Raw genomic sequence first — 22,047 nt, 5'->3', positions numbered from 1 at the left:
TGCACATCTACAACCCAAGGCACACATCTGTGCCAAGTTTTATGGGAATCGGTTGAAAACTGAGGAAGTAGTTCGCGACGCAAGATTTGCAACGGACCGACCGCCCGACCGCCCGACCGCCCGACCGTCCGCTGATTCCTATATACCCCCTTCAAACTTCGTTTGGCGGGGGTATAACGAGACATACACTATGAAAGTAAAGATCGAGTTGGTCAAAGAAATAACACTTCAGTACCTTCTGTTACAGAGCACTTCATGGCAGATTCACAAAGTCTTTCTAAATGGACAGCTGTTGAAATCTTAATGTGTTGATGCCCATTTTCACAACAAACACCTATGGTTCAACAGTTCTGTCTTCTCATGTGACTACATTCCACTCTACACTTCCACCAAACAGCAGTCCAAAATCTTCACTATGTCTGTGATCTGCCTAAACTGAACTGATGGCTCTATGCATAGATGCCAACCTTGTGCACGGATGAAAACCTTGTACACAGAATTTGCACAATCTATCAGCTAGATCTGAAAAGTGAGAGAAGAGGACACTCACGCCGGGTTATGCTGCTCTATCCTTCCCCTGAGGATGTTGGGTCCAAGAAAGTTGCTGAGTGAATCCAAACACTGGCTGGCTGCAGTGGAGGTAAGAGCACTGTCACTGCTCTGTCAGGCAAACAAACAAAAAGGGAAAATAGTTTCAGTAGAGAGCAAAAATCTCGTAAAATGAGTAGGTTCTGGAGTGCGTACTCACCATACGCCCTGTATAACTGCTCTGTGACTGCGTGGAGAGAAGTCTGCCCGATTATGAGGCACTAGGCTTTACCCCTCATGGCTAGCATGCTAGCATATGAGCATCCAAGGAGCAACCAAATCAAGGAGTGTAGACTCGCAGAAAAGTTTAAACGTTCAAGTCCATCCTGTTAAAATGGTACCTGAGCGCATAGAGTACATGTGCGGAGTGAAGTCTGCCATTGCTAAGTAGGTGACATGTGCAGCTCCTAGTAATCACAGACATTATTGTATAATTTGTCCTATATAGGTAGTGAGATATATCTCTTTGGCAGAGAGGCATCCAATTTCAGGGTTTTATTTTTATTTTTTTATTGTCAGACTTTAATCTAAAAAATCAATATACACTGAAGCAAGATGAATGATGCAAGATAAATATTACATTTATAAGTATTAAAGGGAAGGTACAGTATTGGTGGAGATGAGAATTGGGCTTTTAACTTTTTGTGAGATACCAAGAAAACACTTATGATATAGTACAGAGCATACCATTTTAAGAGGATTTCAAAGTTTATTTGATGAAAATCAGGTTTGGAATGACTGAAACATCCAAAAACAAAGTAAAACAGGCAATCGTAATAAAGTGTGGGTCCCACACTTTATTAGAATCGCTCTTTTTTGGATATCTCAGCCATTTCAAAACCAATTTTCATCAAATAAACGTTGAATTCCTCATAGAATTACATGCTCTTTCATATTTCATAAGAGGTTTCTCATTATCTCACCAAAAAAAATGTTAGAAACCTGAAATTAGGTCTCAACCAAAACTGTATGATCCCTTTAAATAGTGTTACATACAATAATCAAAAATCAAAAATTGCAAGCTTTCACTTTCATGGTAATTTCTTGTTGCCTGAAATGTGCAAAAAATCTCCACACTGCTAAAATGTCCACTTTTACAGTAACTTTATAAGCAGTCGCTATATACACTGTACATTCACTATCAATAGCAAACTCACCAGTGCTTCAAAGATGATGTCGAAAAACAGTTCCAGATGGGGCTTAAAATGTCTCTTCCCAAGGTTTCTTGCCAAAATGGGTAGCTATAATCAGAAAACATTTCAAACATGCATTAGATGAATGCCACACAACTCATATTTCATTTTTTCATCGTAGATGAACTATCACTCCACAAGTTACGGCATATGTAGAGTAGAAAAGATTGGTATTTCATATCCTCGCTGGGGCCACAAGACCTCGTATCTACAAAATGTCACATGTTCAGGAGAGCAAAAAACATGGCAGCCAAAGCACTGTATCAAATGGGAAAGCCTTTCCTTTGACATGCTGTGGTGGCTTTAATTTGGGGATAAGACAGCTAGGATTTGGACAGGACATCACTTTATTGATTATCTGACCATTAATCCAAAAAAGCCATTTTCACAAAAATTTCAGATACATGTACAGGGTCTTGTCACCCCAGCGACGATATACTAGTAGCAAATGCTGCATGAATCATACAATGACGAGTGTGACACAGGGATGGCGGAACTGGGGCCCCTCCCCCCCCCCCCCCCAATTTTTTTGCACTTTTTTTTTGCTTCTTAGCTGATGAAACCGGAAGTGGCACCAGAAGTCTGAAGTGCCCCCCCCCCCCCCCCACTTTTGAAAACATGGCGCTGGCCATGTGATACACACACATCAGTAATATGATTAAAGGGAGGATGGGTGTAACTCTGTTTGGATTGAACTTCATGCCCTCGTACGTCTACAATAGATAGATAATGTAACTACCTGGTTGCAAATGGTTTCCAGGAGAGCGACGTGCTGGGGGTAATCTTGCCTATGTCCAGCTCCAGCCACCATGGGGAGGAATGAGGCAACATGGCTGGCCAGTGACTGGATGGTTGATAACTCTGTCAGCAGATCAATGCATCTAGAAAGAGAATCATGCAAATAGTAAATGGCATATGTAAACTGAGAGGTGATTATATGTCTAGAAATCAGAATGTAAAACAGTTATTCGAACAGAAATTCAAATGTCATACACATAAATATCTGTGGCATGAAACTTCGCAAATTGCCACTGGCTTTAAATGCATTTGTGTCTGCATTTTACTTTCGCGAATCTTCGCTTCTCACAAAATTCATGAAAGTTTCATACACACAAAAATGTGTGGTTTTAGAGTATTTCAACTACGTTTTATGTCGTCAGTTATCTGGTGGAGATTCTACATGCTCCTGAAAGCAAAAATATGAAAATTTTCCACTTTGTGATACATAAACATCTTGGTTGACAGACAAAGCTAATGTAAGATATGAAAAGCACACATACATGTGACACACATGTACATTAAGTTCTGTATTCCCCAAACACAAATACATAGACACACACATACACACACAAAATTATTGCAGCTTTAAACTCAAAAGAGAAGTCATGTGTTTCCTAGATTTCTTCTTCTTACTTATCCCATTTAGCTGTTGGTGCCATCTTTAAAGTCCTATCACTGGTAGGCACAGAACAAAGAGTCTTACCCATCGCACAGCTCCCATGGCTCTGGTGGCCTCCTGAACTTGTGGTCCATACACCCCCCTTCTCTTCCTCTTCCCATCTTGGGGGCAAGGGATCCACAGGAATACATCTGTGATAGGAAAGACCAGCTGGCCCTCAATCAAGTACTTTTCATCGCGTTAGATTCTAATATACAGTGGACTCCCGTTATAACAAAGTCCTTGAAACCAGCAGTTTCTTTCGTTATATCAAAATTTCATTGTAACCGAACAAATAAACAATAAAAAGCATAGAGCTGCTAATGGTGTGGCTTGAATTTTTATTTTGTTTGAACCGGAATTTCGTTATAACTGTGTTCATTATACGTTAAACGGAATTGCACTGTACTTAAAACCAAATGGATTGATATGGTGACAATAACAGTTCATACAGTAAAAAAGAAAAAAAAAACCAAATAAATAAAAGAGGAATAAATTGTCTCCCTGAAACTTTACACACTCTATTAAAATTTGATGCTTTGACATACATCCTACTCAATGATACTGTCAAGATTTCACACAAAAAAAGTTTGCATGACTTTCAACCCAATGCATCAAAGAGATGCAAAAATATTCACAAGATATCATGAAAATAGGAGCGTAGTCATCTGAATCAACATCAGACCAAGATATAATATTTTACATGTGTCAGTCTTCTGCTATTCTCAGTGCAAAGGCAGAAGTTTGCACAGAATGAAGGGTTCTTGTACAGAATCATCATATATGAAACATAACTTGGAATTACTGCATACCCTGTAGGTAGTCTACCTACTTGAAAATAAACAAAGTAGCTAGATTATATCTTTAATAGACAAATACACACACGCAGAAAGCAAAGTCACCTGCTGATTGGAATGAAGCTCCATGTCATTGTCTCTGAGCTGTTTGACAACACCATAGGTAGCTGGACCCTTATCCAAACCACTGTATCTCTCTGAGCTGGCTGGTTGGTTCTCTAATCCTTTGATACCTTCTGAAATCTTGGTCATCAGGAATTCTGAGGCTTCATCACCTTTAACAGGACAGACACACAAACAAAACCATATACATAGAAAAAATATAAAGATACTGAATACATCAAACCACTGTGTGAAACAACAAAAAGGTAATATTCTGTGCAATAGCTAATAGAGACCACCTGTTTCATATACTATGACCTCCGTATACTTTTGAGAAAAAAAAATTGTGTGAATATAAGTCATACACATAGCTTGCAATGACATGACAAATGTATTCTTTCTAAAACTTCCAAACATCCAGAATTAATTAACGAACATATCTCGATGACTTTCGGTCAGAGAAGGGTGCGTTCACTCAAAACATGTATTTTTCACTACCAAAATGTTGTCTGCCTCATACCCTTTCAAAGTATGCACACTTACCATAAGCTCTGACTACATTAGCCAGGGCTGCAGCAGCACCTTGTCTGACAGATGGAATGTTGTCTCGGAGGTTCTCGAAGAAGAGTGGGTACAGGTCAGGCATACTTTGTCTTTACAAACAGGAGGCAAAGTGAAGGTATAATCAATACAAGTTTGCACTCACTGAAAATGCAATCATACCCTAAAAACATATGGATCACTTTCACTTTCTTTCTTTTTTTTTCTTTTTTTTTAAATCAATGGCTACATCTGTGAGCAAATATCTGTTATTTTATTGCTGCAGGCATTTGTACCAAAATCTTAACTTGATGCTACATGAAGGCAAGTAAATGCTTCTGAAGAGGATATTTGTGCCATAAGTTGAAGAAAAGAACAAGATGGTGACACAAGTTTTAAGCTCACTTGCATAATGACTTTTACTCTAAAACCCAACCACTGGAGATTAGTTCATGCTATCTTTTTCTTTGAGAACATGACACAAATCATGTTTTACTTTTGAAACTAGTTCCAATCATCTCTATACAGATCCAAAAACAGCCAATTATTTTCTCTTTGTAAGCCTATGCAATGCCTGTATCATCAAGTTAATGTAATGTCTTTGGTGTAAGGTTTCTACAAACCTGTCACAAAACACTACTTCAAGATTGTCTTCCAAACTGTTCACTTGGATTGAGCCATCCTCAGTTTCCACTGAACCGCTGGGCCCATTTCACTTCTAAACTAACAATAATACATGACACATTTCCATCCATCATACAGACTACAGGAAGAAATCAATATGTGAAGGGTTATGTTATATCATCCCCAAATTGGTCCAGCATGTTGATATAGTGCTGCATATCTCTCAGATCAATTAGACTTCACACATTCTATGCAATGGGAGGAATACCGAAAAATGACTGATGATTGAAATTGGATATTTTGGAGATGGGGATGGGGAAGGAATCTGAAGAAAGGCTTCATTTAATGAGTGCTGACCTTGATTCTTCTGGGAAGCACCTGACAAAGTTGCCACAAGCAACACAGGCAGCATCCCTCACTGGCCAGCTGTCATCTTTGAAACACACCAGGAGTGCCTCCAATAAATGTTGCACATGACTACGAACAGCATCTTTGTCAATCTGGAACATGAAAAAGGTTTGCAATGCACAAGTCAGATGTCAATCTAAAGATGAATACAAATGCTTGCAATACACAAGTCTGAGTAAATGTAATATTTTGGAAGAAAAGATTCAACACTTATTCAAAGAAGGAAATTACTGTGCAGTTATAAAATGGATGAAATATCTGGGCAATGGTTTGTTGCTTTATCAGCGAGTGGTGTACCGAAATCAGAAATAAACAAAGTAATTAAATGCAAATGATGGTGTTTCTGACGAATAACAATATATGCTACAAAAGCTGACCATCCTTTGAACGTCCATTTTACTCTGAAGTACCATATTGTGAATGACCTCAAATGCAAGCATGTACATATCCTCTTCCCCTTCCAAATAATGGTGACAATTTACTGTGCGACTGTACCTATATGTACTATAAAACCAGAAATTTTTGCTGCATTTCAATTTTGCGAGAGCCAATATTTGCAAAGTGAAAATGCACATGAAAGTTCTTGTCTACACAATTTGCACTGAATGCCAGTTGCAATTTGCGAAAATTTCACGCCGTGCAAAAGGCCTTTGGCTCCAATTTGTGAAAATTTCATGCCACGAAGATTTCTGGTTTTACAGTAATCTACATGTCTAACCTTTGACCCCAACTCTGCTATGCAGGCACAAGCTGCTTCCCTCACTGCATGGTTATCTGCATCACTCTGCTGTATGTAGAACTCAACCTGTGGGAGACAAACAATGTGACCGAATGATAAACTAAATTTACATTCACAGTACATGCTCCATTTATACTTGTTGAAAGCGAACTCAACCAATTTCTGTTGAAGCTATGTAAATACTGGAATATTCTTCTTGTGTTGCTGTGTAAGAAGATCTGAAAATGCTATTTTGACATTCATAATAACTTTCAATATCACCATCAATCAAATTAAAAAAAAATGCAGATTTCAAACAAGAGATTATTATCTCATTTTTTCCCCAAAACATTCCAACTTGTTCACAGATGTTTTCTTGACTCTGTAACATTCCTAATGAAATGAATTACAGATATTCATAAGTATTCTCCTGGAAATAGTGAATTCACTGAGCTCATAAATATGTATCTAAGATAATGACAAACAAGAAAAACAACAGATCTCACAAAAAGACACTGAAACAGTACCAATTTGATTGTACATGGTACAATCAGACCTGTGGACAGACTACTCACCACATGATCAATGTGCTGTTCCACCAGCTCCTTCCCACGTGACCCTGTCACCTGACGCCACGTCTCCTGCGAGTATATTCTGACACCTTCAGCAACATAGTACCTGATGTTAATTGGTGAGCAACAATACATGCAATCAATACCGGACATTATCTCATTTCAATCTATTTGGGCAGACCATCAAACATTTTAGGCATATATCCCGGTTCCTTTCAAACCTGGAAAGCAGGTTTCTAAATATTTCACACATATTGCATGCAGCCACTCTACAAATTACAGTCGCAACTTACAATCACTTATATTAAATGGGTTAGTCAAATATTGGTTAGTGATTGGCTGAACACCAGCACGTGATGGAGGTACATTCGTTATGTTCGCCCATGGGCGAACATTCTTGTAAATGTTCTCCCATGGGAAAACATTTTCACGTAACAAATGACAGAAGGCTTAGGACCGCGCGCGCACAGTGAATTTGGCTCTGCGCGATGGAGTGCGTTGTGCTGGTGGTTGACGTTGACGTATTTGACGTATTTGACTAACCCATATAATATAACAGATGATGACTTTTGTTGTCGGGAACATGTACCAAATGTTCCACCCGAAGGGTTTGAAACGCTATTTCGGGAGGCTATAAGTCCCTCGACTTCGTCTCGGGACTTATAACCTCCCTCAATAGCATTTCAAACCCTTCAGGTGGAACATTCGGTATGTTCCCTCCCCCGCCAGTCATCATCTATATAATATTACCCCACTACAAATCACACATCATTACACTAATATATTCCTGCTCTACTCATTCCTCAAGCACATAAAACAGTTTAATTTGTTACGTCTTAAGAGTGTGAGCAAACTGACACTCAAATATTTGTAAATCAAACCTTTCATAGGGAGTTCAAATTAAAGAAAGACAAAAATAATAATGATGATGTGTCTCAAATAATGGCATTTCTGCCAGAAATGATGCCAGAGGAGAAAAAAAAAGATATATATATATACAGTTTCCCATTATCTGAAAAGGCTTTTGCAAATGATAAATTATGTGTTGTCACATAAACCTCTGGTAAATCAAAAGTTTGAGGAGGGGTATCAACCAGGCCTCTACCAATGGCAGCTCATGTTGATCACTATTATCAACACAGAAAGTAGACATTTGTGCTACTCGTCTTTCTTGTAAAGGGATAACTGATTTTTGCTACTCTTCTTTCATTTTAAAGGGATAACTGATTTTAAGTATACCTGTTGAGACAGAGTCTGGGAAGGAGTGTGGGGTAGAACCTCTGCCTGGCCGACTCAGTTGGCAAATTCAAAAGAAAGTGTCTGGTGGCAGTAGACGCTGCAAGACGAACCTGGCAAGGTGTTGTAAGAAAGATGAAAATAAACAATCAAAATAGAAATCCTCAAAGATTTTTACTTTTAAACAAAGAATTTGAACTAAATCTGTTTAACAAAATTAACAATTTGAATACTGATGACTCCCACAGACCGTAACTCTGTAGAAGCTAGTTAATAGACAGATATCAGTCTGGTTTCTAAACATTTCACACATATTGCATGCAGCCACTCTACAAATTACAGTCGCAACTTCTCATGATACAGACAGACAGACAGACAGACAAACAGTTCTTAACTTTGAATATGCTGATTGCTGATGTTCAGAAAGTCAGAAACACTGGCTTATCAGGAATCCACTAGATTTCTTTGACAAGATGGACACAAGAATGTGTATATATATGAAAATATGTGTATTACTGAGATGACATGTAATTATTCCTAATTCAAACTCACACTTTGTCACCTTCTAACAACAGAAATAATGTAAATCTTTTTCATATTAAAGTCATGGGCAATATAAAAAAGGGTGTTCACAATCATCCATCCTATTGCTATTTACAAAACATGGGAGAGCATGAAGTACTTACTTGACTCCAGTTGTCAGCCAAACCCAAAGCAAGGTGATGAGCAAGTTGATCCCCATGCTGCAGGATGGTGTTTGTGACATGCCCATCACTCAACTCCATGTTTTCTACCCCATCCTCTGAAAAAATAGTCATATAAGACTTGAATTTTCCCTGTTATCATTACATGCAGCCCTGTTTATTCTCTGAAAGCATGGTTTAAACAATTAATAGTACACAGTCTGAGAGACTACATTTTATGTCATTGATTATCATGAGCCAGACAGACAACTATCTTATAACATGTTTTAAAAATTTTGACACTTATATCATTATTTTCAGCCACTGTACTGGGCAAACATCAGCTTACTTCAGGAGAAAGTATCCGTACATGTACTAATATTGTAGTAATAAAAGAAGTGGCAAATTCCACAATCATGACTCTTACACTTTAGACAATTGTAAGCACTGCTAAGAAAATATCTATACTTTTTCATCATTGTAACAATAAATGAAATGCATCATTATCCTGGAAACCAAATTTCAAGTACCCAGGTAATAATTCTTATATTTAGTAAGCTTTCAGGTAAGAAGCGTTCATATATTTGAAACAAGATACCCATGGGTCTAGCGTTCACCAAACATCGCTTTTTGCTTCAGGGCACTCCACCTGAGGCAAACTTTTTGAAAAAATCATGAGATTCCAGGATTCCTGGCACGTTTTCTCAAAAATCAAAATCAAAACCCAAAAAATTAATGAAAATGTGCTAATTTAGGATACTTTGGCTCTGTGCTAGGGGACCCCTTTGGGCATTATCATTATTTGTTCAAACCATGATCCCCCTTCCCCATTGGCGATTCCTACCAAGTTCGATCAAAACCAAGCCCTCAGAATTCAAGAAGATGAATATGTGAAAAAGTTAACACACAACAGACAATGCACCAAGCACAACAGATGCTGGACAGTGAATGATTGCAATAGTTCACTTGAGATTCTGCTCAGGTGAGCTAATAACAATCATATCATCAAGAATTTCAATGGGATCTCACATATAGCCTTAGTCTGCCCTACAATTTTTCAGGAGTTTCTTACCAAGAGATGTACTACAGCTTACAAGAGATGAGCAAACATAGAAGCCAGTCTCTCGAACAAAGCGGTTGGTATGGGTCAGTGTTTGAAAGATGAGGTCAAGCAGTTCCTGGTCAATGAATGGCAAGAACTGTGAACCACAGCCCTCGATCACAGACTGCAAACATCTATTTAGGAAGCAATCAAGAAAGAATGTGTTTGGATTACCAGTAGCATAAGCACGGCTAGTACTATAACAAGCCCTGAAATGTGTATGGATAGAGAATGGGATGGGTGTTTTAAGCATTGACTCTACATCTGTACGTGCTTGAGTTGCATTGACACCATATCTTATACCAATTACCATGCACATGTTGGATGTAAACAGAAAATAAAGTGCCTGGGTACAGTATTATGCATATATAGCTGTTACTTTGAAATATGAATTACTACAATAACAACATTTGCCCCAAGAACAGAAAGCAGACTAATGTACCTCCATTAACCTAATGACTGTGACTGATGTGCATAGTGAAAGGAACCAGCACTTACAGTATAGTTACCCATTATCAATGCTTTTATCTTGGAATCATACATCACATAAACACAATATACTAGTATTGTGCACATTTGGTACTCACAAGTTAAGAGTTCTGCTACACAAGGGGGGGGGGGTCAACTTGGATCATTCCACATATAATAATTTCATACAGCAAGTCTCAGGGTTGAGGGTGATGTTTGAAATTATTGATTTAACAGATTAATAAGGCAATAAATCCACATTCTGGGCAGGGTAGCCTCTTCAATGTTCATACTCTTCTCTTACATGGATTTGCCAAAATCATTACCAAAGCAATGCATATTTTCTATTTATTCACCCAAGTGTTAATAAATTTGCCAGCAGAGAGTAGAATGTGGCTTAGGATCTTATGTTTAGCGGTTGAGGGTAACATCCAAACATAACAGTACAATCACCCCCATTTTATAAAGCCTCACAATGTCATTTTAAATGTAGCTGCACCTTCATGAAATTTGTTGGCCTTACCTCATCCATGTTTCAAGGTGGTTCCATCCTGCAGTGTCATGGAAAATATGTTCAGCAACACTGCTCCCCGGCTGAAACATCAAAGAGGATACAAACATATAAAACAGACTTACTTAAAAAGCTAACTTGAGAGTGAAAAACTGAAACGGCATGGTCAACATGCATTATGCTGTTCAAAGTCCTGAAAGGCAACACCCTGCATCCAGAAATCTTGCATGTAAACAATTGCCTTAACCACAATTTCTATAATTTTTCACATACTGTAAAGCCAGAAATGTTCATATGCATTCTAATTTTGCAAATTTCACAGGAGCCAAGATTTGCAAAATTAAAATACATGTTCTTGTCTACACTATATGCATTGACTGCCAATGGCAATTTGTGAAAATTGTATCCCATGAAAAAGGCCGTCAGCTCAAATTCACAAAAATTTCATGTTCCAAATATTTCTTGCTTTAAAGTAGATGTACATTCTAATATCTTTTTGTGATATATTTTTGAGCATTTCTAATTTGAATGCATATGGAAATGAGTAATATTGTAATATTTCACTTCAGCAGGGTCTAGATTAAAAGAAAAAAAAAAGAGGGAGAAGAGAATAATGCTTTAAACATCTCTTTAACTTTAACAGACAAGTATTCTTTGAAGTGTTGTGAAATGAATTGTATGCACTTACTGGGCTGGTCCCACTGGCAAGCTTTTCAACCAGATGGTCAACCCGTGTCTGTTCATCTAGCATCGTATCACCCAGGGGTGCTCGTGCAAGGTTTGGTTTCACTCCATTAAAAATGTCTTCCCTACACAACAGGTACACCTCACACCCTTGCCGCCTGCACAGTGCTCCAAGAAGCTCCCCTGTTGAAAGAACACCAAAGGTAGCAATTTTTATGTGAATACAGAAATGTCAAACACTTGATGCATGCCAAATCTAGTCTGCCATACAGTAGAGACACAAAATAATCATCATGCTTAATCAATAATACTATGTGCCAAAGATTACTGCCCAGAAAATTCTGGTTCTCTTGCTGTGCTTTTAGTGTGGAAGATTAACAAGACATAAAACTAGATCAGCTTTCATCTCATTTTTGCTCTCATAGAATAGTGAATATTACATTACAAACATTGTGAAACAAAGACAGCATAAAAAGAACTTCTGTCTATTGAACTTAACTGAATGAAATTGATAGAAAATTGCAGACACAACCCCCACCCACACACACCACCAACAAATATAGAAGCAGCTTGAAAAGCATCTCCTTAAAAATGTTCATGACTACAAAATTACTTGCAACACAGTGCAAGGTTCATTTGACTAGACTCTACAAGATGTAGAATAATAAATTTTATACATTGTATATCACCCGGACTCCAAAACAGCCAAAGCCTTCAAGAGCCTTCTTCACTAATACAATCTTCCACCCTTAGACGATGTCATGAATATGCCTACGTACTACTTTTCAGCAATGGAAGAAGATCACCACTGCAGCAGTCCTGGGCCATAGAGAAGTCAAGTATAAGTCCAAAGTGGCAATGGCCACAAAGTCCACACTTCACCTCCTCAGTTCCTTGGACCCCCCTCAGGTAACTACCCTCCTCCCTGCCCAACTCAACTCCGACAGGCAATATCAATTAAGTGCCAGCTGCTCTGTGGTGTACCCTACTAACACCTGTCAAGCCTTGGTTGGGAAGCAACAGAACACCAGATGTCCCTGTCAATACAAAGATGAGACCATCACGCATCTCCTTGGGGAATGCATGCTCTATACCAAGGAGAAGAAGACATACATCTCACACCTTCCAGAAAGTATACAGAAACTGCTCTCCCGGACACCCTAGACAGGCACGCCACATTCACTGCCAGCCAATAATACTCATTGGAACACGTGACTCCAATATTTCTTCTTCTTCGTGTATACTGTCCAACACCCCTTAGTAGGGGCCAACCGGACAGGGGGTGCGCTGGTGTTAAAGTTGCGCAGAGAGAGAAGTGTGGGGTTTAGTTGCTTTGCTCCTGGATGTATTGTAGGGTTGCTGCTTTAAAAGAGTCCTTGCTTGCGATGTTAGAAACTGTTGATGGGAGTGAGTTCCAGTCTATGATTGTTCTTGGAATGAACGAGTATTTATAACAGTTTTTGTTCGTGGCGATTGGGATGAAGCTTAAAGTGGATGATTTCCGGAGAACCCTTCGGACCGGACGCAGGGCTTTTCGAACTGGGATGGATAGGCGACCCGCAAGCGCTTCGCGGAATGTGGTGATGCGGCCTACTCTGAGTCAATGTTTCAGCAGCTCCCAGCCCAGCTCACGCTTCATTTTAGTAACACTACTGTGTCTAGAGTAATCACCTCTAACAAAACGCGCTGCTCTGCTCTGCACTGCTTCCTATTCCAGTCTGTCTACCAGAGTCTGAGTGTGGGGGTCCCAGACTGTAGAACAATAATCTAGTAATGGTCCAACAAGAGTAATGGTCTAATACTAACAAGACACTTATATTCTTCCCTGGAAGAATCTGCGTATCTCCACCTCAGTTCCTTTCGCTTCCTTGCTGACCTTGTGATATGCATGTGATTTGTTCGTCTATGATGTGATGTTGTATACCTCTTCATACCTGCTGCACGATCAAACCCATGTCTTCCTTATCTTTTGATTTTTCTGCTCTTTCCTTTTTTTACTCTGTTGGCCGTTCTTTTCTGTTGTCTCTGGCTCGACTCCTGACCACATTAATACATGACGATAAGTGTATCACTAAAAATTCCTTTCTGCGAATCAAACACAGTTCTCCAGGACTGTGGAGGAAGTCAACAAAAGAAGTAGGGCCTAGCCTAACCACATATACGGCAACTTCACAAATAAACCATGGCTAAATGTCCATCATAAACACAGTGACAATATAAAATGAAATATACACTACCCCATTGCCTTGGTCCTTCTCACCAATTTATCTGGAAACTGAATAATTTTCCACATTTTTTAGGAGTAGGTGGTCTGCCCTAGTGGAGAGCTTTGCTGCTATTTTGAACGTGTATATCCATCAGTACGCATCTACGCATGCGTAAACAATGACGTCAACGTTACGGACGCAAAAGGATATGAATAATGCATCATCGCATGGTGAATATGCATCATGTAGCGAGTAATACATCTGTCAATGCACTGCACTGAATGCATTGTGTGCGCATGTGCAAGTGATTGTGAGTTTTAGTGAGCATCGGTGAGCTGAAGATATTTGCCTTATAAGACAGCATTTTCTGCATCATAAGCAATGAAATGCATCAAACAGTCGCCGATGTGAATCATTTAGGTTTAGTCCACCCATGTAAGTATTCCTATACACAGCCCAGTCGCTGTACATGGTACATGTACGTCGCGACAGGCTGTTTTCACATAGCGTAACAGCGTCTGGTCGGGCTAGGCCTAGCCCGACCAGACGCTGTGCGATTTTAATAGATCTACATGTATCTAACGTTAGAGGGTCTACATCAGGCTACAGCAACTGCATGGGCTGTGGGATGTAGATCTAGGCTAGAGCTAGTTATTACAAACATGACAAAAGAAGAAGATTATGAAGAATAGAGCCAAGCTCTCATTAGACCAAGGGTCTAATTAAGACTCTAGTAAGTCTATACATTGCGGCAAGGCATGACTTTTAACTTATTATTTATTAATTCAACTTTCGTTCAAAACATTTTTCAAAAAATTCAAGCAAACAATTGAATTGAATAAGCATGATAAGTTTAGAATTTAAATTTACCAGCAGCAAGTCGAACCCGCGCCTCTGTGTCATTCAAAAGCTGCAAACAACAGCCTTTTATTTCTTGAAGAAAATCATCACTTGCACCATCCAGTCCCGTCAAAACTTTTGCTCCCATGAGAGCACCATGTTTAGCTTCCCATGTCGATTGTTGGTTATGCAACACTGACATGAGAGGCACCTCAATTTCGGCCAGCTCCGAATTAGGTTGCTGTTGATCGAGGTTCTGCTGGAGAGCTGCTAAACCTTTATCTCGTTCAAGTTTCTTTGCGCTCAAAAGCAGCTCCAAGACACACTTGAGCTCCATGATTTACGGAGGATTTTTTCCACTACAAATGCTTAGTCATTTAATAGCGACTAAAGAACAGCTAAAGAAGCAATCATGCCATAGGCAGAGCGAGCGACGACAATAATGCACATATACGATCGACGTACCGACTTGTACAGTACGTACATGTACAGTAGGTAAACCACACTGCACTGGGAATGACTAGCAGTCGTGCGCCAAACAGTGTAGACGTAGCTCCGTGTGTAAATGAATGGCCGTACGTCGGCGTCGTACGTCGTCGCAGTCGGTCCACAGAACTCTAGTCGCTCTCATACAGCGCAATGCGCCTGCGAGTTGTGCCGTTTCATGATAAGGCAATATTCACTAAACAGTCCATAGACGTGTATTTCATACACGCAAAGCCGAATCATTGTTGTGTCGCAACCAACTGTGTAGTATAGTGACGTACGGTACGTGTGAGTCGAATGGCCCTCATCAGCTAAAGTTTCCGTGTGATGTGACATTGAAGATTCCAGGTATGAAATCATGTTTCGCTATAAAGACTAGCGACCGTTCTTATAACCACTGCACTGACACTGGTCTGAGCAAGAAATTGGTCTCACTCATGGTATGGAGCACAAAATAAAATTCGATTTAGAATTCTAAATGCAATGTGTGTATTGTGTGTGTGTGTGTATGTGTGTGTGCGAATATGACCTGAATGCATTTGCATCATCGCACACAATTAATGATACATCATAGCTAACGTTAGCATATTTACATGTAGATTTGTTTTTCATAAAATATAAACATTATATTCATCTTATAATAACTAGGGCTGTCCAGTTATTCATCTTATATTAAATAACCAGGGTTAGATATGAAAAAAATCACAATCAAAGTTATGATTCTTCTTCTTCTTCTTCGTATGTACTGTGTCTACTGAATACTGTCTAGAGTCTATAATAAACACCCCTTTAATTAGTAGGGACCAACTGGACAGGGGGTGCGCTGGTATTAAATTGTGCGGAGAGAGAAGTGTTGGGTCTAGTTGCTTTGCTCCTGGATGTATTGTAGGGTTGCTGCTTTAAAAGAGTCCTTGTTTGTGATGTTAGAAACTGTTGTGTTGATGAGAGTGAGTTCCAGTCTATGATTGTTCTTGGAATGAACGAGTATTTATAACAGTTTTTGTTCGTGGCGATTGGGATGAAGCTTGTAATTGTCCTGTAGTGGATGAATTCTGGAGAACCCTTCGGACGGGACGCAGGGCTTTTCGAACTGGGATGGATAGGCGTGGGATGGATAGGCGACCCGCAAGCACTTCGCGGAATGTGGTAATGCGGCCTACTCTGCGTCAATGTTTCAGCAGCTCCCAGCCTAGACAGAAAGATCCGTCTGTCCGGAGGACTCTTTTATATTTTGCCATTAACACTGTCCCCCGTAGACAAACGGAGGGGATCCGTGAAGCCAGACGCAGTCTCCGCGGAACATTCCCCGACGGACAGATACAGACCGATCTTTCGGTCAACTCCCAGCCCAGCTCACGCTTCATTTTTGTAACACTACTGTGTCTAGAGTGATCCCCTCTAACAAAACGCACTGCTCTGTTCTGCACTGCTTCCAGTCTGTCTACCAGAGTCTGAGTGTGGGGGTCCCAGAGACTGTTGAACAGTAATCTAGTAATGGTCTAACAAGAGTCTTATAATTGTGGTATCTTTAATTCTATTGTTACAATCATGCAGATTTCGCCTTAAAAATCCTACAACTTCTACTGAATCTACTGAATCAAATGTTGAACTTTTCTTATTTTAAAGGGTGTGGCGTTACAGTTTTGGTCGAGGTGAGGATTTAGCTTTTAACATTTTGCGAGATATTCAGAAATCACTCTATGAGATGTCAAAGAGCATGCAATTCTTAGGGGTATCAAAAGTTTATTTGATGAAAACCGGTTTTGGAGTGGCCGAGATATCCAAAAACAAGGTGAAACAAAGAGATCCTAATAAAGTTGTGGCCTGTCGCCTTTTATTATTATCACTTTTTTGGATATCTCAGCCATTTGAAAACCAATTTTCATCAAATAAACGTTGAATCCTTCTTAAAATCACATGCTCTTTCATATTTTATAATAGGTTTCTCATTATCTCACTTAGGAATGTAAAAAACATGAACCCCCACCTCAACCAGTACTGTACAGCCCCTTTAACGTTAGTGCAAATACTTCATTGTATACCTCATCAGAATCTGAATTCATGTCAAATAATAACAGAGTATGGTTGGGTGTTCATAATACCGGCCACCTAACGTTTTTCTATCAATAGAAACGTGAAAAATCTCACAATTTGCCTGAGATTTTACTCACGTGTGGAGAAAATACTCCGGATTCACAAGCGCGCACTGAAAATGCAATCTGAGGTACGCGCTTTTAGATGGCGGCTTCGAACGCGTGGGGTGTCATTTTTTCCGCACCCAGTTGCCCTGCTCATTTCAACCGACCACCCTGACAATACGTATATTGAAGGGCACTTAAATGCGTTTTTTCGACAGGCCGCTGTTTTTTTTCTAGCCGTCATTTTTCCCCCAATAATATTTGAATATATTTTGAATCCTTCGATATTACTTTTGAAGGACTGTTTGATGAATTTGAATTGATTTTCATCAAACATTTGATCGAACTGGCCTAATGACATGTGTGTATAAATAACTCGTAACATCTTGTGAGACTTTCACTGCGTCATTTTCATTAAATACGCACTTACACGCACTTACAATACGCGTCCGGTCCCACAACACTTGGTGATATACCAGCTTGTCAATTTTAATTTACCTTTCCCCCTCTTGGTTCCTATCCAAGTTTTGTTAAATGTGATATGGGGAGTTTACTGCATTAATAACACAAAGGAAACTACTGCAGTTATTATTATTGGTGTTTGATATATTTTTTGGAGGTTGTTGTTGTAATGAAGGTGATTCTTCTCTGGTTAATGTTTGGCTGTTTTCTTCTTCTTCTTCTTCTTCTTCTTTCCAGATCGGCTCGTTTCTCTGAAGAATGATGATTCTGAAGTACTACAGTTACAGTCAACATGCGTTGCACACTGATGCAGTACACCATCTGTGCTCTGGTGGTAATACTGGTCTTCCTCCAACTCATTCATCTCACAATGATCTCATGGCTGGACAACAGAACTCAAAATGGGCTTCAGAGTGGGGCAAGAGATTTTTCTCCAAAGAAGAGTGCAAACAGCAGCCACAGTCATCAATACAGGACCAAGCACAGATACATCAACTTGCCGGCACCAAAACTTAACACATATGGCTCGTATCAGATTTTCTACGACCTATCCAGAGTTTATAGTAAAGTCAGGCCTCTGAACAGGAGAGATGTAACATTAATTACTCACTGCTCTATGAATAATATGCTTCACCTGCCAGAATTAGTTGATAGATGGAAAGGCCCAGTGTCAGTAGCTGTTTTTGGCAGCCTTCCTGACATACCCACAATAATCAGCTATATCTTTTCACTCCAAGAGTGCTATTTAGGAATCCGTAGAAATGTGACTTTCCACCTCGTGCACCCTCTGAGCTCCTTTTCAAAAGAAGCTGAAGTATATGGTGCAAAGACAAATAAGCGCTCCATTTCAGTACCCATGGTACATTGTGATAAACTCATTGACAGCATCAGGTCTTCGAGTGAGAATGTGAGAAATTATGCACAGAACGGGGTTTCGTATCCAACGAACTTACTAAGAAATGTGGGCAGGACGCACGCCCTCACTGATTATCACTTTGTGTTGGATGTCGACATGCTTCCCAGCTGTGGTCTCCGAGAGAACTTCCTTCAGTTTGTCCAGGGGTCATCCTCACTCTGGCTGGATCAGGACATGGTGCAGCAGATGGTGTTTGTGCTGCCAGCATTTGAGGTTGACGTCAGAGCAGTTCACAGGCTGCCTTGCAACAAGAGAGAACTGATGGTGGAGTTTGGAAAGGACACAGCCAGACAATTTTATGTGAAGCAGTGTCCCTACTGTCAGAACCATACTGATTATTTGCGCTGGACAAGTCTTCAGGTGAGTAACAATTTGTAAATTCAGACTGTACCATTTTTGTCCAAATCCATCTATCATTCCCATGTTCCAATTTGATGAATAAAAACATTTTGATTATTTTTGCAAGAAGTGCTGTTTTAAAAACAAGAAATGTTTATGCATACAGTATGTATTAAAATATTATACCAGTATTTAATTTGCTTAGGGTTAACCATGGAGCTATTAGTAGCTCCATGGGTTAACTACCCCTGGGGAGAAAGTTGAGTATAGAATATTGCAGCAAATGAAAACAACTTAGGTGAATCATTGAAAAAATATGTGTATTTTAAGATGATGCATCATATACAGTACAACTATTCTCAGAACCAAGATCCCCAATGCCTGCTGGAAGCTAAAAAGAAGTTCCCCCAATTACTCTACTAGGCAAATATGTTTACATCAGTCACCAATTACCTATAAATTCTACCTGTCTGTAATGTGTATGCAGTAGTCATTTTCAAATCTGAAAGATGTGTGATGCTTTATTTTGATTCAGTTGTTTAAGAATAAGTTTGAATAATCAGTCATTTTGATATTTTAGAAAAATTAAATTGGTTTTATTATGCCATGTAGTCATCCCTGGTTTAATAATTTACCTCTGTATTTGTGATGTTACTGATGATTTCATGTCAATTCTTACACAATGTTATTCCAAAATTACTGAGAAGAGAATGAAATGAGCATGGAAACCACAGCAGATGATGGTGATTCTATTGCAGGCAATATACAATATTAACAGCTTTTAAAATACGTGTACATGGCCAACATTTCAGTGTATTACATTTGTATATCCCCCATTCCTTGCCCCGTAGAGCTTCACTGGACAGCTTGGTGTGGCTTACACAGTGGAATGGAAACCCCTATGGGAACCTTTCTACATCAGCCGGAGTGATGTTCCTCTTTATGATGAACGCTTCAGACAATATGGCTACAACAGAATCAGTCAGGTGACAATCCCAGCAATTGTGCATTGATGGAGCTGGCCTGTGTAAAGACAGTCAGTTTAGTTTTCCTTCCCCCTCACACCAGTACATGTACAATGTACATGTATGTAGTGGTTAGTGACAATCCTAACAAAACACAAAAACAAAAACAACAACAAAAGTGCTTTTCTACCTCAAAGTTGTAATGTAAATATTTGAATTTGTCAGTTCAACCTTTTGTCCTTTGTAGCAGGCAATATAATATACATGGAAAGCTAATGACCACGACACAAATTAGTATAATGTTCGCTTCATGTGTCATCTTTGAGCTTCAATGAGGCATACCGGTAGTTGTGTCTACTCCATGCTGTCATAATGTGCTGCAAAGTAGAATGTGTATACAGTATTTGCATTTAAAGACTTGAAGAGTTTGATATCCCCCCAAAATGGTAAGTATGCAATGACTTTTGCATGTTAAAAATTTTTGTCCTTTGACAAACAAAAGATTTGCATAACAAAATATCAGCTCAGTGAGTGATGACATCATTTGCTGCTCCTTCATTTTAAGTCCTACTGGAAAGTTTAAAACCTACACGTTTGTACATGGTCTATCAGGCATTGAGGCATCACCAGGATTCTCCTCAGCAAGTATGTTATCACAAGTATGTGTTACATTTTGCACAAATTGCCATTAAAGGTTCTTTTTCCCCAAAACATTAGGTTAACGACTGCAACCATTCCATTAACTGTGATTTCTTATTAAGATTGCTTCGTTACTGTATATGTGAAAGTTATATTGTGCTTCTGTAATCTCCCTGCCACTACCAGTGTAGGTACAGGAAGCATTTTTGAAATTCACTTCAGTTTATGAGATATAAAGAGAAATTGATCATGCAAGTGTTTTATGTGAAATGAATGGAATGACTCCATTTATGTAAGGATAATTTCTCTGCTATCGTCACAGGTCTGCGAGCTAAATGTGGCAGGGTACAACTTTGCGGTCTTGGATCGAGCATTTGTCATTCACAAGGGCTTCAAGGAGAAGACAGAGTTCCATCAACAAAAAGACACAGAAAACAGAGACAATCGACACCTCTTTCTCCAATTTCATGCGGAGCTGGAGACAAAGTATCCAGAGAGTAAGCGACACTGTCTCTAAATGATCGGAATATTTCGATCAGGCACATATTGCACTTGGGTGTAGCCTTGTAAAGTTCTCAGAATTTCATGCATTTGTCACTGAATTTCTTCAGAAACAATATGTTGTGTAATTCAATATCAGGGTTTTGGTAGAATATCTGAATAAAATTAGAATACTACATATGCCATATATTTAGCGAGTCTAAATTTTTGTGAATCGGGACTTCCCGACAATTTTGCGAGTGGTTTAATTCATGATCGTGAAGTACAATGCTGAACGAAGTAGATATCGGGATCAGAGTCAATATTTTGTGTGTCTTTAAATTCGCAAAAAGCACCTGACTCGCAGAATTCGGGAAAAATAAAAACCTCGCAAAATATTTGGCATATACGGTATTTTGTTCTACATTGTAATCAGTTTCCTTAATACTTTTAGGATTGCCATGAAAATAAGACTGATCTGTGCCTTTAAGCATAGTTGAGAAACAGTAGCATACTCAAAGATATTGTGACTGTTAAACTTTTGCTCCAATTTTCAGTCCTCCAAAAGTTATTACCAGTTGAATTACCAACTATGAAGGCTTGCACAAACCCAGTGGTCCTGTTCAATTTCTTTGTAAATCTGGCATATTATATTCCAGCAATCAATGTAAGTCAAGCTGTAACATGCTATTTGTCTTTGGAATCAGTGTCAATCAGGCCGTTGAGGAATATTTCTTTTCTTACAATGTGCCAGATAGCAAAATTCCTTGTCACCTTTTATTGATTACAGCAAGCATTTTGCAAAAGAAATTAGTGTCTGAATATTGATTTAAACAGTATTTCTTGATATCAACTCACAGGAAGAAACATTTCATTGTGAATCATTGTGAATCAAATCAAGCCACCACCAC

At 39.2% G+C, this 22,047-nt stretch overlaps 2 protein-coding genes across 2 annotated transcripts; one reads left to right on the top strand and one right to left on the bottom strand.

Annotated features, from left to right (window-relative positions):
- Positions 1-546: 546 nt before the first annotated feature.
- Positions 547-15,067, bottom strand: LOC139726805 (uncharacterized). The gene is made up of 15 exons (XM_071637796.1): positions 14,742-15,067; positions 11,669-11,847; positions 10,993-11,063; positions 9,972-10,135; positions 8,903-9,018; positions 8,220-8,329; positions 6,984-7,086; positions 6,409-6,495; positions 5,640-5,782; positions 4,662-4,771; positions 4,122-4,291; positions 3,265-3,371; positions 2,521-2,662; positions 1,746-1,829; positions 547-660 (listed from the first exon to the last, which is right to left on the bottom strand). Exons 1-15 carry the CDS (start codon positions 15,046-15,048, stop codon positions 547-549), a joined length of 2,007 nt encoding a protein of 668 aa, XP_071493897.1. The 5' UTR covers positions 15,049-15,067.
- A 485-nt stretch (positions 15,068-15,552) lies between these two features.
- LOC139726823 (beta-1,4-glucuronyltransferase 1-like) lies at positions 15,553-21,465 on the top strand. The gene is made up of 4 exons (XM_071637817.1): positions 15,553-15,637; positions 18,035-19,073; positions 19,904-20,038; positions 20,979-21,465. Exons 2-4 carry the CDS (start codon positions 18,090-18,092, stop codon positions 21,171-21,173), a joined length of 1,314 nt encoding a protein of 437 aa, XP_071493918.1. The 5' UTR covers positions 15,553-15,637; positions 18,035-18,089; the 3' UTR covers positions 21,174-21,465.
- The last annotated feature ends 582 nt before the right edge of the window (positions 21,466-22,047 follow it).

This window comes from Diadema antillarum, unplaced genomic scaffold (assembly GCF_040938485.1).
Source record: "Diadema antillarum isolate AM-2024a unplaced genomic scaffold, OU_Dant_1.0 seq00000100_RagTag, whole genome shotgun sequence".
Lineage (NCBI taxonomy): Eukaryota > Metazoa > Echinodermata > Echinoidea > Diadematoida > Diadematidae > Diadema > Diadema antillarum.
The sequence above is the reverse complement of the archived record's forward strand: the minus strand, read 5'-3'. Positions and strand labels throughout refer to the sequence as shown.